General features: G+C 48.5%; 1 protein-coding gene across 1 annotated transcript in view; it reads left to right on the top strand.

The window, feature by feature from the left end:
• The first annotated feature begins 2,143 nt into the window (after window positions 1-2,143).
• Rab4a (RAB4A, member RAS oncogene family) overlaps window positions 2,144-14,016 on the top strand; it is a 28,431-nt gene continuing 16,558 nt past the window's right edge. The window contains exon 1 of the mRNA XM_021170727.2: window positions 2,144-2,333. Within this exon, the coding sequence (XP_021026386.1) occupies window positions 2,303-2,333 (31 nt within the window). The 5' untranslated portion in view covers window positions 2,144-2,302. The remainder of the gene's footprint in view (window positions 2,334-14,016) is intronic.

Genomic DNA, 14,016 nt, shown 5'->3' on the forward strand with positions numbered 1-14,016 from the left:
TTACCAAATGAGTCATCTCCCCAGCTTTTTCTTTCCTTTTTTTTTTTTTTTTTACCAGGCTCTGTCTTAGTTGGGGTTTCTATCACTGTGATAAAAACACCAGGACCAAAAGCAGCTCCAGGAGAAAGCTTTATTTCAGATTACACTTCCACACCAAAGCCCATCCAACATTACAGAAAGTTAAGACAGAACCTGGAGGCAGAAAGCTGATGCAGAGGCCATGGAGGGATGCGGCTTCCTGGCTTGCTTCCCAGCTTGCTTCCCATGGCTTCTTCAGCCTGCTTTCTGATAGAACCCAAGACCACCTGCGTGTGGTGGTTTCCCACACAGTTCAATGGGTCACTAGTTGTCGCTAATTAAGAAAATGCTCGAGTAGCTTGCCTACAGGACAATTTTATGGACAAATTCTCAATTATGCTGACCTTTCCTCAGATGCCAACTTGTTTCAAGTTGACAAAAATGCAAGCCAGGCACGGAGTGGCGAAGTCTGGCTGGTCTCAGCTCTCAGCCCTCCTTCCTCCATTTCTTGAGAGACGGGATTGTAAACACACCTCTGTGCTTGGCAGTTTTTATGCCTCCCTTCTTTCTTTTTTAAAAAACAAGATCATAGAGTTGTTCCTGCGGTGTACTGGATAGGATCAGAGGCCAAGATAAAATCATAAGAACCAAAAGATCCTTTACTGTATTAAGTCACAGAAGACTAAGGCATGTTTCTTCCTTTTTGTTTGTTAGTTTGTTTGTTTATGAGACAGGGTCTCACAATGCAATCTTGGCTTGCCTAGAACTCAGTATGCAGCCCAGACTAGCCTTGAACTCAGCTCTGCTTGACTCTTGCCTTCTGAGATCTGGAGTTAAAGGCCCGTGCTACCATGCATGTGCTTTGAATGTAATCGTATTTGTGGGTGACTCAGAACATTACAGATTTGCATCTGGGAAAGAAAGCTGAGCTCAAAGGTCGCACACTCTCAGGCCTTCAGTGCAGTTCCTTGCTATTTTAACATTCATTCTTTTTTTTTTTTTCCTTTTGTTTTTTTTCCGAGACAGGCTAGATCAGGCTAGCCTATTCACAGAGGTCCACCTGCCTCTGCCTCCCCAGTGCTGGGATCAAAGACTTGCACTACCACTGCTGGGCTATTTTCACATTCGTATATGAAAAATCTCTATATCAAATGAATTATTCAGGCAGTCACTCCTGTTATTTTAAAATATATTTACTTATATATATTTGAGTTGTGTCTCTATCATCTTTGTTTTCCCTTCTTGCTGTGTAGCCCAGATAGGCCTTCAACTTGAAACAACCCTGACTATGCCTCCTGAATGCTGGGATTATAGGCAAGGGACACCATGGTAGACAATCTCAACAGCAAACTTTGCATGCTGTGCCAGCAAGAGACTTCAACAAGATTACAGGATGGGGGCGGGGGCTTCTTTCCCTTCCCACATCTCCTTAATTTTCTGTCATAAAGCACAATAATGAAATATTAGGACAGGCAGCACCGAGGCAGGAGAGAATGTCTGACCCGTGGTAGAGCCTGACAGCGGAAGTTAAAGGTACACAGTAGGCTTTCCACAGCCCAGGCCTCTGCTGCTGTGAAGAAGGCAGGATCTTACTTAGGCCCTGGTTTGCTCAGGTGGGTCAAACTCATGACCCCAATTTGCCTTTCAATAAATGTCCCAACCCTTTTCCTCCGAGGAAGGAGTAGGTTCTGACCTGTATTGTTTCATAAACCGAACACACCTTCGAAATTTGCCTGCAGTAAGAGCCAAGCAGCACTGCTCTGCCCACTAACGTGGCGAGCAGAAGAGTTCTGGTGAGCAAACACACCTGCGTGGCTTTCTGCTAGTGAACCCCCTTTCTGCCAAAACAAGCCCTCGGGGGGCCTCCTGTCCACCCTAGCCTGGCAGGTCACTCTTAAGAAAGGCTGAGTCTGTACTGCTAAGCCATCTGGGAGGATCTACGGGCGCAGACGCCCCCTCCCTAGTCCCGCCCTCCCTCCTTCCTGGTCCCCTCCTTCATCCTCCCTTGCCTTCACCTCCTCCTCCAACTAGGAGCCTCCAACCATTTCTCTTGCCCTCCCTCCTCCCCTTCCCCAGCCCCGCTCCTCCTTCCTCCTGCGACCCCGCCCCTCCCCCTGCTCCGCCGGGTTCCTTCGCCGGGCGGCGGTGCGCAGGCGCGGAGCCGAGTCCCGCTGGGCCGCAGCCGGTGGCCGGCTCGCCGTGGGCCCGTACCCGGCTCTCCACGCTCGGTTCCTCTCGCTCTGCGGAGACTGGAGGACGGACCCCGCGGAGCTGTGGCGGCAGAATGGCGCAGACCGCCATGTCCGAGACTTACGGTAAGACGCGCGGGTTTGCGTACGTGTTTAGAGGGGCAGGCCTTGAGGTCCCGGAATGTTGGGGGCCGGGGCCAGGGTCTCCAGAGCCGGTGTCTAGAATATCGAGATATCCTGCAAACCTCGCGGTGTCAGGAACCAGGCAGAGATATTTAGAGTCTTGGGTGGTTTAGGGTTGGCTTGGGATCCTAGTAATGTCAGCAGCTGGGATCCTGAGAATCTGGGTGTTAGGAGCCAGGTGGAGACACTGAGAATCCTAAAGTGTCAGCGGCTGGGAGGGATCCTGAGATTCTTGGGGTCAAGGTCGAGCTGGAACTTGAGAATGTCTGGGTGTTTCAGGCTGGGCTGGAATCTTGAGGCTCTAGGGGTATCAGGCGCTGGACTGGACTCTCTGGCCAGCAGGTGCCCCCAGCTGTGATTCTACCAAGTTCCCTGTCACTTTGACCCTGGTTTCACCCTACATTTTCCTCCTTGGATTGTTTAAATCTCTCAGGGTTGGAGGAGCCAATTTGTCGTCGATTCTCATCTTCCTCACTGCAGCACCAACCGCAGGGATGAAGGCTCAGGGCCACGCCTGCGGGGCAGGGTTGTGGGCCTCGGGAGGGTGGGGTGGGGGTGTTGGAATTCCTTTCTTTGCATTGAGATTATAATGAGTTTTAAGTGGATGAATGCTGTCACTTTTCTGGAGACCCCTGGCCTCTTGTATTTTTCCCTCCCTCCCTCTCTCCTCCCGTCCTCCCCTCCAGATATGGTTGCATTATATTACATTTATAAAATCAAATATATGGTCCTCTGATGACCACAGGCCTTGGATATGGAGACATGGTTTTTCATCTTTTTTTCTCCTGCAGCACCCAGCCATTCGCAGTGCACGTGCTGGGTGCTCCCCCTCCCCCAATCGAGGCAAGAATAAACAACCACTACTATGTATGGTTGGCCTGTGCCTGCCAGTCCCTAACGAGACTTGAAACTTTGACTGTGGTCTGTGCTCGTCGGACTCGCACAGAAAAGCATGGTGATCTGTCAGGTTATCTGCAATATGTGCCCCTGCTTCCTTCCTGCCACAGGGTGGGGCCAGGGTCTGGCCTGGAAGGCTCTACTCATTGTACGAGTCGAGTGCCATGTAAACTTCCCCAAGAGTTTGCTGTCCAACGAGGAGTGGATTTTTAAATTCAGCTGTGACCTTAATGGATAAACAATTAAAAACCAGGCAGCAGTTCTGAAGGATTCAGCATGGCTGTGTGAGAAAGAGCTGACCTAGATGGGATAGAGAGGGGCAAGTGGACAGGCAGACCTGGGATTTAGACCTGGGAGTGTGGATTGGGCATCCGGGCATCCAGAGGACACAGTTGAAGAACTTTGGAGTTTGAGAGGGTGGGACGCTGGAAAGGGTGTCATGAGGCACACAGCAGCCTGGTCCACTCTCTCCCGGTACCAGCAAATCATCTCTTCCTGTGGCCATGAAGCATAACGCCTGCCCCTGTAAGCTGAAGGCACTCTCCAGGGGGTGACTGGCTTTGTCAGGGCCACAGGTGGTCTACACATGCCTCTGTGTGGTGTGTGCTTCTTCTGCAGAAAGCCACAGTAAGAAATCCCTCCAGCAAAATACACTCAGTAGCTGATTGTCATCCTTTTCTTTGAGTCGGGTAAGGAGTCCCTGGGTGGGAGGAGTAGAGTCCTCAAAGAAAGCTTCTCAGGGTGGTGGCCAAGTGAGGCCTGGGGACAGCACAGGAAGCAGCTTTATCCCTTGGTTCTCTCAGGCAATGGTAGCTAGAAGAGTGCACACACACACACACACACACACACACACCGCTTCACCTCAGATACAGTTAATTACGGTTTGCTCACCATAGCCCTACTGTGTAAACTCTCATCATGGAGCTGTGACTGCTAGCATTGGTCACCCCAATGCTAGTGTCCTTTCAGGGGCTGGAGATAAAACGCAGTGGCAGAGAGCTTCTCTAAGCGGTGCAACACACCAGGAGCCACACACAAAATGCGTGTGTCTGTTTATTCATTTACTTATTTTTATTTTATGTGCATTGGTGTTTTGCTTGCATGTGTGCTCGTGAGAGGGTGATCTTGGAGTCACAGACAGTTGTAAGCAGCCACATGGGTGCCTGGAATTGAACCCAGGTCCTCAGGAAGAGCAGTCAGTGCTCTTAACCGCTGAGCCACCTCTGCAGCACCTGTGTATATTTATCTCTTCCCTTATTTCAAGGTATTTTCCAAATATGCCTTTAGTTTCTTGTTTGTATGTTTTGAGACCGGTTCTTTATAGTTACAGATGGCTTAGAATTCACCATGTAGCCCAGGTTGGCCTCACACATACCCTGCCTCTGCCGCCTGAGTCCTAGGTTTATAGACATGCATCCCCATTTCCAGAGTTTTTACTTTTTAATTAAGTCTGAATCTAATATTTGCTTTCAGTGGGGGAACCATATGTGTGTGTATATATAATAATATATAATGCATTACATATTAATAAGTAGAAGCTTATCTTTAGAAAGAGGCACAATGGTCCCTAAGGCTGCCACCTTAAAAGTTACCCAAAATCAAGACAAAGACTGTCTTATCATTGACTGTATTTACAAAGTATTGTCCCCCCAAATTAAAGCAACCAGGTCCTCTCCTTCCGGACATTTGCCTTTTGGCTGGCGGAGGAATGTTTGCCTAACCTTTAAGCTCCTTGTGTTGGGACCCGGTTCTCTTTCTTCTGTGAAAGAGAGGCTTTGCGAAGCTTGGTGGAAGTTGATGCAAACTAGGGCGCAGTGCTTCTGGCTTCTGCTCACTGCTGCTAATTGCTGTAGACCGACTGCTACTCCTTGCACTGGCTGAGGGATGCCCAGCACCTTCTTGACCCGAAGCCCCAAACTCCATGATCATTGCTTTAGATCACATAGTACCATAGTGCGAATTGGAAGGTTAAACAGGTAGGCTTCTGGTTACCCTGGTCTCCTTGCTTAGACTGAGGCACCTAGGGTGTTGTTAGTAAAGCATACCTCTAGGCTTGCCTGTGGTAGGTTTCTAGAGGGGGTGTGGGTGGGGGCTCCGTACAAATCAACAGACTAATCGCTTGATAGATTCATGATCTGATGTTATTATTGCCAACCTGTCTCTTCTTGTACGCCCTTAGTTCACTCTGCTTCCTGGCCTCTATTTCCATCTTCCCTGTGAAACTAAGCAAAACAAATTTTCCTCCCTTCAGCTCTCTCGGTCCCAGCGAACAACGCGGACACTGAACGCACCACCTGAGCCCTCCTGATCTAGGGAGGGGGATCCTCCTAGCTATTGTTAGAGATACAGCACACTGTGTTCCGTGAGCACTAGCAGGGTCACCCCAATGCTAACCCCAATGTCAGCAGCCTGAGACCCAAGAGCTTGGAAACTGGGCTGGAGAGAAGGCTCAGCGGTTAAGAGCACTGACTGCTCTTCCAGAGGTCCTGAGTTCAAATTCCAGCAACCACATGGTGGCTCACAACCATCCATAATGAGATCTGACACCCTCTCTTGGTGTGTCTGAAAACAGCTACAGTGTACTTACATATAATGAATAAATATTAAAAAAAAAAAAAAGGAGCTTGAAAATTATCCTTAAGTTAAACTAACCTTTACCAAACTGCTGCTCACAGAAATCGCTAAGCAGCGTATGTGATGGGAAAATGCCAGGGAGCTTTTTTTTTTTTTTTAAACATCAAGTGCTAGAAAAGACTGGCATTGAGGGAGAATTTGAGACAAATGTGAACGCACTATGATCTATGCCATGTGCTGTGGGAATGTCTCCTGAGACAGAAGTCCGCTCATGTGGCTGGTCCCATGGTTGCTTCTGTCATCGTTTATGTATGCAACGTAGACTATTTCACCTAGAAAAGGACACACAGCACTCTGATGTCTGACATGCAACACTAAGATCAGTGTTTTCTGCCCATTATTCATCCTTACTCTTGTGTGTGTGAGGTTTCCGTTGAGTCCTCAAAGTCACACTTAAATCCTAGCTCTGAACCTGTATGCAACCTTTCTTGGACTAGGATCTTTGGGAGGTCGATTGAAGGTGGAGTCATGCTGGAGTACTATGTCCCAAACTCAGGGACTCTGTCCTAATGAGACCAGGGAAGCCTGGCCACAGACACACCCAAGGAGAGTAGGTTGTGGTAATGAGCCTTAGGTTGGAGAGATCCAGTCTCCAGCCAAGGTACCCTAGCACAGCCGGCAACTAACTACCAGGAAGAGGACTAGGCAGGGAGCACCCTTCCCTGAGTCTGCAGAAACTCCATCCTTGCCACACCTCACGAGGCCTCTGGTACTTTCAGACAGCAAATGTCTGCCACGTTAATCCAGCTGTCTTTGGGCCCTTTGAGATGCAAACCCTTGGAAGCTAACTCAATAGACATAGACATCATAAGATGATTCCTGAAGACATGTAGGCTTGATAAGGCAATTTGGATTGACAAGGATATCCCAAATTAAAATTTGTTTTCAAAATCCCTTCATTGATAAGGCAATATTAATTTTCTGTTAGAAGAATCACCTAATTGCCTTAAGTCACAACCGACAACACATTTAAACAGTTCAAGCAGACACCAAAAAAAAAAGAACATTTATTCGATTCAATATTATTTTTATTTATTTTTTGTGAGTGTTTGGTTTTGGGCTTTTTCAAAACAGGGTTTCTCTGTGTAGCCCCGACTGTCCTTGAACTCACTTTGTAGACCAGGGTGGCCTTGAACACATATAGATCCACCTGTCTGTATGTTCAGAGTGCTGGGATTAAATGAGTGTGCCACCATGTCAAAGTTGTATTTTTCTTTTTCACATTCACTGAAAACTGGTGAACATTTCAAGGAGCAGGGCTGAGGCTGAGGTGGGAGGAACACCTGTGATCCCAGCACTTAGAAGGCAGAAACAGAGGAATCAGACACTAAGGGTCATCCTCTGCAGGGTGCGTGTGTGTACTCGTGTGCGTGCGTGTGTGTGTGTGTGTGTGTGTGTGTGTGTGCACATGTGTGTGTGCGTGCGTGTGTGCGTTGTGTGTGCATGTGTGTGTGTGTATGAATATGCTACATGTGTGGGTGCATCTGATCTCCTGGACCTGGAGTCACAGGCAGTTGTGAACTGGGTACTGGATTGAACTCTGGTTCTCTGGAAGGGCAGGAAGTGTTCTTAACTATTGAGCCATCTTTCCAACCCTGAACCTTTCTTCGAAATGAGAAAAGGCTTATTGTTTCTGGAATTTCTTCTCTGAAGCTCTCCGAGGGGGAGTGGTCAAACTTGAGCTGGTCTGTTTTGATCATTCTCAGTAATTCTAGGAGCGCACTGCCCAGTTACAGTGGTTTGTTGGAAGCCTTTGGGGAGCCCGAGTCCTGGCCTATGCCTTAACCCCTGTTGCCATGATAGAATTTCTGAGATGGAACAATTTTGTTTGTTTGTTTGTTTGTTTGTTTGTTTGTTAAGATTTAATTTTTGTGTGTGTCTGAGTATTTTCCTGGATGTATGCAAATATTCCGTGTGTGCCTGTTGCCCGCAGAGCTCAGACGATCTGAGGGGATCCGTTTCGCTGATAGACTGTCTTCTGTGCATTTGAAGGATATGTGACATTTGCTACTTGGTGACTGCAACTGTGCAGTAAAATATAAAATGACACAAGACACATATTACAGGGTAGAACTGGGTGTCAAGGGCCGTGCCAATGTCCCCAACACCTCTGAAGTAGAGCTAGGAGGGTAACCTGGGCTCCATGAAACCCTGTCTTTAAAAAAGATAAAAGGAACCACGTGATATAACAGGACATAAGGGAAGGAAGCATGGGGTACTTACAGGTTGGTGGTTGGTTGGTTTTAGGGTTTTTTGCTCTTTTTTGTTGTTGTTGTTGTTTTGTTTTTTGCTTTTGTTTTTTGAAGCTTGTCTACAAGTTCTAAGGAGTTGGGTGTGTTGGCACAGCCTTTAATCTTAGAACTCCCAGGGCAGGAGCAAGCAGATCCAGCCAGATCTACATAGAGACTCCTGTCTAGCCAGGGCTTCAAAGTGAGACCTTGTTTCAAAAGCAAGAGTTCCAAAGGTAGTTTATGTTGTGAAAGACTCGGTCAATACAAATTGGTGTGTGATGATGGTGAATTTGACACGTACTGCTGCGCCCAAACAAGTCCCGCTTCCAACAGCATGTCACAGTACCCATTGGCTGAGTCTTGTGGCTGTTTCTACTTCCTCTGGTTTTTTTTTGTTTGTTTGTTTGTTTGTTTTTGTTGTTACTTTGTTGTTTAAAGGCAGGGTTTCATACTGGAGAAATGGCTCAGGGCTTAAGAGTACTTGCTGTCTTCCAGATAACCCAAGTTCAATTCCCAGCACCCATATCAGGTAGCTCATAACCTCCAGTTCCAGGGGCACCCAACAGATCTGGCCTCTACAGGCACCGTATTCATATGCATGTCCCCACCAATACACACGCGTGCACACACGCACACACACACACACACACACACACACGTATGATTTAAAAAACAAAAAGACAGTGTTTCATGTAGCCCAGGCAGGCCTCAAACTGCTTTGTAGCCCAGGCTAGTCTTGACCCTGATCCTCCTGACTCCACCTCCTGAAACAGATTACAAGATTGAGCCACCGTACCTGGCCCCATCTTCTCACAGGTGCAAGTGTGCTTTGGCATTTTAGCCTTATGGAGTCAGTGATATTTAGATGGAAAAAAGGGACACTATTCATAAAGTGCTCATAAATTATGAATGGGAGGTCTATTTTAGAGAGATGTTTATCATTTTCTTTTCCAACATAAATTTTTAATCATGCAGAAAAGCGAGTGGAGGTTTAAAAACAAAGCATTTTGTCATAGCTGGCTCTGTACGTAGAGTGTGCATTTAGCAGCCCCCCTGGCTTCTGGTGTGCCTGCCATAGTGGTTTGCTGGATGCTGAGAAAGAAAACAGAAGTCTGAGCGCAGTCCATGGGTCCTCTGCTCTCGCTTAGGATCAAAGTCAAGCCTTCTTTCAATATTAGAAAGTAAACTCTCGTCTTTGGGAACAGAGGATCCAGATGACCTGTCTCCGTCCTCTGTGCAATCCATGGACAGCCAGCCAAAACAGGCTTTGATGTGAATCCATTTGAGAAACAATGCTTTTGCTCTCAGAGAAGATGAAACAAAAAAGCCAAAAAATAAATAGACACTTGACGTGGAGGCCTGGTTTTATTATTGTGTTTGTGACAGAAATCAGACAATCCCATTGTGGTGGTGGAAACGGAACTAATAAAACCTGTCCTGTAGATCGAGTTTCCTGGACTGAGAAGATCACGTGGGCACCTCATGTAGCCTGAAAATAGGCAAAACAAGTCTCCCTGCCGAGGACACAGGTCTGGAGCCAAGGCCCCTGCCAAGCCTTAGAGCAGAGCGTGGGAGGACCTGGTTCTGCAGCCGCCAGCTTCTGGGGTGCTCCTGGAGAGACTGTGAGAGTCAGATGGGGGCGGGGTGGCCGAAGAGGTAACAGGGTGACAAGCCAGGGGCTGTGGGGCACATTTGTGCTCAGGATGCAGCTCAGAACCCCAGTGGAGAACTCTCAGTGGAGATCGCCAGTGCAGTCAGACGCTGGCTTCATTGTTACTGTTTGCAGGATGACTTCCCTTTGTCCCAGCTCATGACAACCTGGTAGCCTCTCATTCACCTCGGTCTCCAATGCCCTGTGTAGGCAGGGGTGACCTTCAACTTCTGAGGCTCCTGTCCCTACCCTCTGAGTGCAAGATTATAGGTGTGCACCACCACGCCCAGTTTATGGATACTAGGTATCAAACCCAGTGTGTTGTGTAGGTCAGGCAGGCTTGCTACAGTCATAAAAACATTACAGATGTTCTGGTCCATTCTTCAGGAGCAGTACCTGCTCCTTAGTTAAGAGTGCTCATGGACAGACTGTTTCTAGTTGTTGCCAGGCCTCAGCTTTCAGGTCTGGTCGAAACTCTTCTCACATGAATGATGGTCCTCTGACCACTGCTACACTGGGGACTTTCCCAACCTGAGAAGCAGGTATGTGCCTTAGTCAGTCTTATCTGTGGATGGGAGTAAAGCCATATACTTCTTGCCCAGTGTACTGATACCCAGAACTCAGACCCACAATGAGATGTGCCTAGATCCCACATGCAGCTGGAGATGACCAAGAGGCTAGCCTTCATCACCCCTACTTGATGTGACCAGATTCTGTGGACTAACCGTGAGCCATATGGATCCAAGGCTAACTATGCTCAATGGTGGGAGCGCACAGTGGTACCTCAGACCCATTAGGCCTCTAGAGCATGGACACGGTCCCTCTGTCCAGTATACTGTTTGGAGGACCCACGCTTTCTGTGTGAGCCTGTGGTGGCCTGATCACAGAGCTCATCACAATAGGAAGTCAGACTTTTCAAAGACGATGAGACCTCAAGTCCCTGCCCTCAGTGGGTCAAAGCTGACAGCCCAGGAGCCAGCTCCCCGTAAAGGAAGGGCTGAGAGCCAGCTGACTGTTGTTCTCTGTGTGGCATGTGTCAAGCACCTCAGGCCAGCCCATTGACTCAGCCTCCAACTAAGCTAGCTGTACACAGTGGGTGGGGTAACCCACACCTGTGATCCCAGTACTTGGGAGGCAGACGCAGAACCCCAGGCTGCGTAGTAAGACCCTGTCTGAAAAGGAAAAGCTATGCAGCTCTCTCCCTCTTTCTCTCCTCTCTGTCTCTCTTTAAAATGAACTATTCTGAAAATCATCTTGATGGATTATTTGCCCTGGTTTCTTTATAGAGTTTGCCAGGCTTCATCTTTCCATTAACCTAATCAACTTCAACAGTCTACTCTTTAATACACTTAAGATTCGTTCCTGACTGAGGGCGTCCGTCCGAATTGGACGTGGTTATCTTCACTGTGTTCACTGTGTCCTGCACTGGCGCTGACCTCTCTCCTTCTGGGCTGCCTTTCCCTCAGGAGGGCAGCAGACTCTGCATTTTCCTGAAGTACGTGTGCCCTTCAATGCCGAGCCCTGCCAGCTCTTTAGGTTGTTGCTGTCCGCAGACATTTGGGCTAGCCGTCATCAGAGTCATCTGCTGGCCATCTTATCTTGCTTTGTCCTCAGTTCCTGACTGACCTGGTGACTGATGCATCTGTACAGAGGACTGACTGGCCAGTACCTCAGCCTCACAGCTGTGCGGGATCACTTCTGGCCACCTTCTCTTCTCCTGCTTCAGGTGTTCATTTCCCTGGCTTTACTCTGGGCACTTTCTGCCCCCTTCCCATCCCTGACTGCATCCATCCTGAGGTAAAAGTTCCTGGCTCTTCGATAAGCCGTGGTCCATGCCCTTCCCAGATACCTTGCCCTTCACTCCCAGGTCCAGGATCTGCATGCTCTAAGGCTGCAAGCTTTGCAGGGGCAGGTGGTCAGGATTCTGCCCCACCTCAAGGGCACAGACTTCACCAGGGGGCCTTTCATGGTCAGCCTGTGAGGGAGGCCTCTGTGGCCTCAACCTTGTTGGCTCACAGGATTTTCCAGCTGGATCTGCCACTCAGTATCTCAAAATAGATGCTCCTTGCATCCTTTGGTATCCCTTCCATTGGTCTTCACATCTCAAACTCTAAGCATGAAAGCAAGGAAGCCCTAGATCTTCCATCCTGCCTACCCAAAGCCAAGCTCCTGTTCGACCAGAAGAGGGACCCTGGAGGGTGCACAATTCAAGAGCCTCCATCCCTCTATGGCCTGCAGAAATCTCAACTTCAAAGTGGCAACCTGAAGGGAACACTAAGCAGGCATTGTAGAACTTGTGTTCAAAGCTCTTCACTGTGAGGCCGGGTGTCCTGGAAGGGGGCCACCTTGTTTGTGTCTCCTTACTGCCTTCTCCTTCCTTGGAGGAAGTGGGCAGCATTCTTGGGATCAGTGTCTCCTGAAGTCTAGTGCTGGCAGACTGCAGGTGGTGAGCACCCACACTCTCTCTCTCTCTCTCTCTCTCTCACACACACACACACTTGCATGCATGCACACTCGCACGTTGTGGCACTCTCTCATCTTGGGGGTTGGACATCCAGTTTCGGATCAGTTTTATCTTAGCAGCTAGTTCCACGATGAGCTCAGAAAAAGAAAATAACAGGATCCCAAGATACAGAGTGGGGCCATGATCTGAGTCTGAGAACAGGACAAGAGTTAAAGCAGAATGGGGTCACAACGGGCAGAGCTGCACAAGCAGAGGCACTGCTGGCCAAGCAAGCTTGAGGTCATGGGCGCTAGCTGCCGAGCACAGTGTACTACTCGGCCCCGACTGCAGACTGTTCCATGCCTTGGTTCATGGTCCGGCTGTGGGTCTGCTGAGGTCTGGGGAGGAGATATCATGTCCTCTGGCTGCTGTGACTTTTTCTGCTCCGTGGAAGGGTGGCTGTGTCTACGCATGGCTGCTGATTGCTTAGTAGCTTTCCCATCATCCCATCTGACATTTATCATATGGAAAGTTAAAAGCGCGCTGGCATAAGGCCCCATTTTAGCATTCCTATTTTGGGATACAGACTCTTCCCTGCCTTCGAGCTAATTCCTCCTTCCTGAAGAAACCAGCATTACCTGTGAGTGTAAGAGCCATGGGATTTTCAAGAGGATCCTGGAAGGAAATACCCTGAGAATAGAAATTTATCCCACCATGACATGACTTGGGAGGGAACAGAGCTCTCTTTTTCTGTCTCTCTCTCTGTCTCTCTGTCTCTCTCTCTCTCTCTCTCGCTCTTGCTCTCTCCTCTCTCCAGCCATGTAATAAATATTCATAAACTATAAAATTCCTCATCTCAGAACCCCTGTGCTGTTCCTTCCATGACCCCTTGCCACATTAGCGAACTTAGCCCTCTGCTCTCTGCCTCCTTTCTGTTGATTGGCCGGTGGGTGGGTGGGTGGGGGGAATGTTGTTTCATGTATTGTTGTTCTTGGTAGGGTCTCACAGATCCCTGGTTAGCTTCTAAAGCCTTAAATAGCTGAAGCAACCTTAAATTCCTGATTTTGCTGCATCCACCTCTGAATGCTGATGGCTGTCCCATCCCGTTCTCTTTACAGCTTCTTGGTGATTGCTGGGGCACAGCATCGTGGTACTCGGTATCATTGTCATACGCTGTGTAGTGTCATTGTCAGATGTACAGCGTCATCCGCTGCACGGTGTTATTATCTTACTAGATAAGTGAATGGTAGACCCCTTCTCCTTGCTTTCCTGTGTATCTACCTACCTTCCCCTGCTCTTAATGTGCACCAGTCCCTTGCCTGTGGATCCGGCTGTGTGGCACATGTGTGCAGTGCCCTTGGAGGCCAGAAGAGGGCATCGGATTCCCCAGAAGGTTGTTCCCTGCCTTATGAGTTCCAGGAACTGAACCCTGGTCCTCTGCAGAAGGAGCAAGTGCTCTTAACCCTCAGCCATCTCTCCAGGCCCCACTTTGTATCTCCTGAGCGTCCCCGCTTCTCATTGAGTCATCGAGCAGGATTTCTACAATCGCGTCAGGGAGGGTTGCTTTGCTTTGCCTTTTTTTTTTTAAGATTTATTTATTTTATGGATATGGGTGCACTGTAGCTGAACAGATGGTTGTGAGCCTTCATGTGGTTGTTGGGAACCAAATTTTTAGGACCTCTGCTCGTTCCGGTCAATCCCCTGCTTGCTCTTGTCAGCCCAAAGATTTATTGATTATTATACATAAGTACACTGTAGTTGTCTTCAGAT

The sequence above is a fragment of the Mus caroli genome, chromosome 8, assembly GCF_900094665.2.
Source record: "Mus caroli chromosome 8, CAROLI_EIJ_v1.1, whole genome shotgun sequence".
Taxonomy (NCBI): Eukaryota; Metazoa; Chordata; class Mammalia; order Rodentia; family Muridae; genus Mus; species Mus caroli.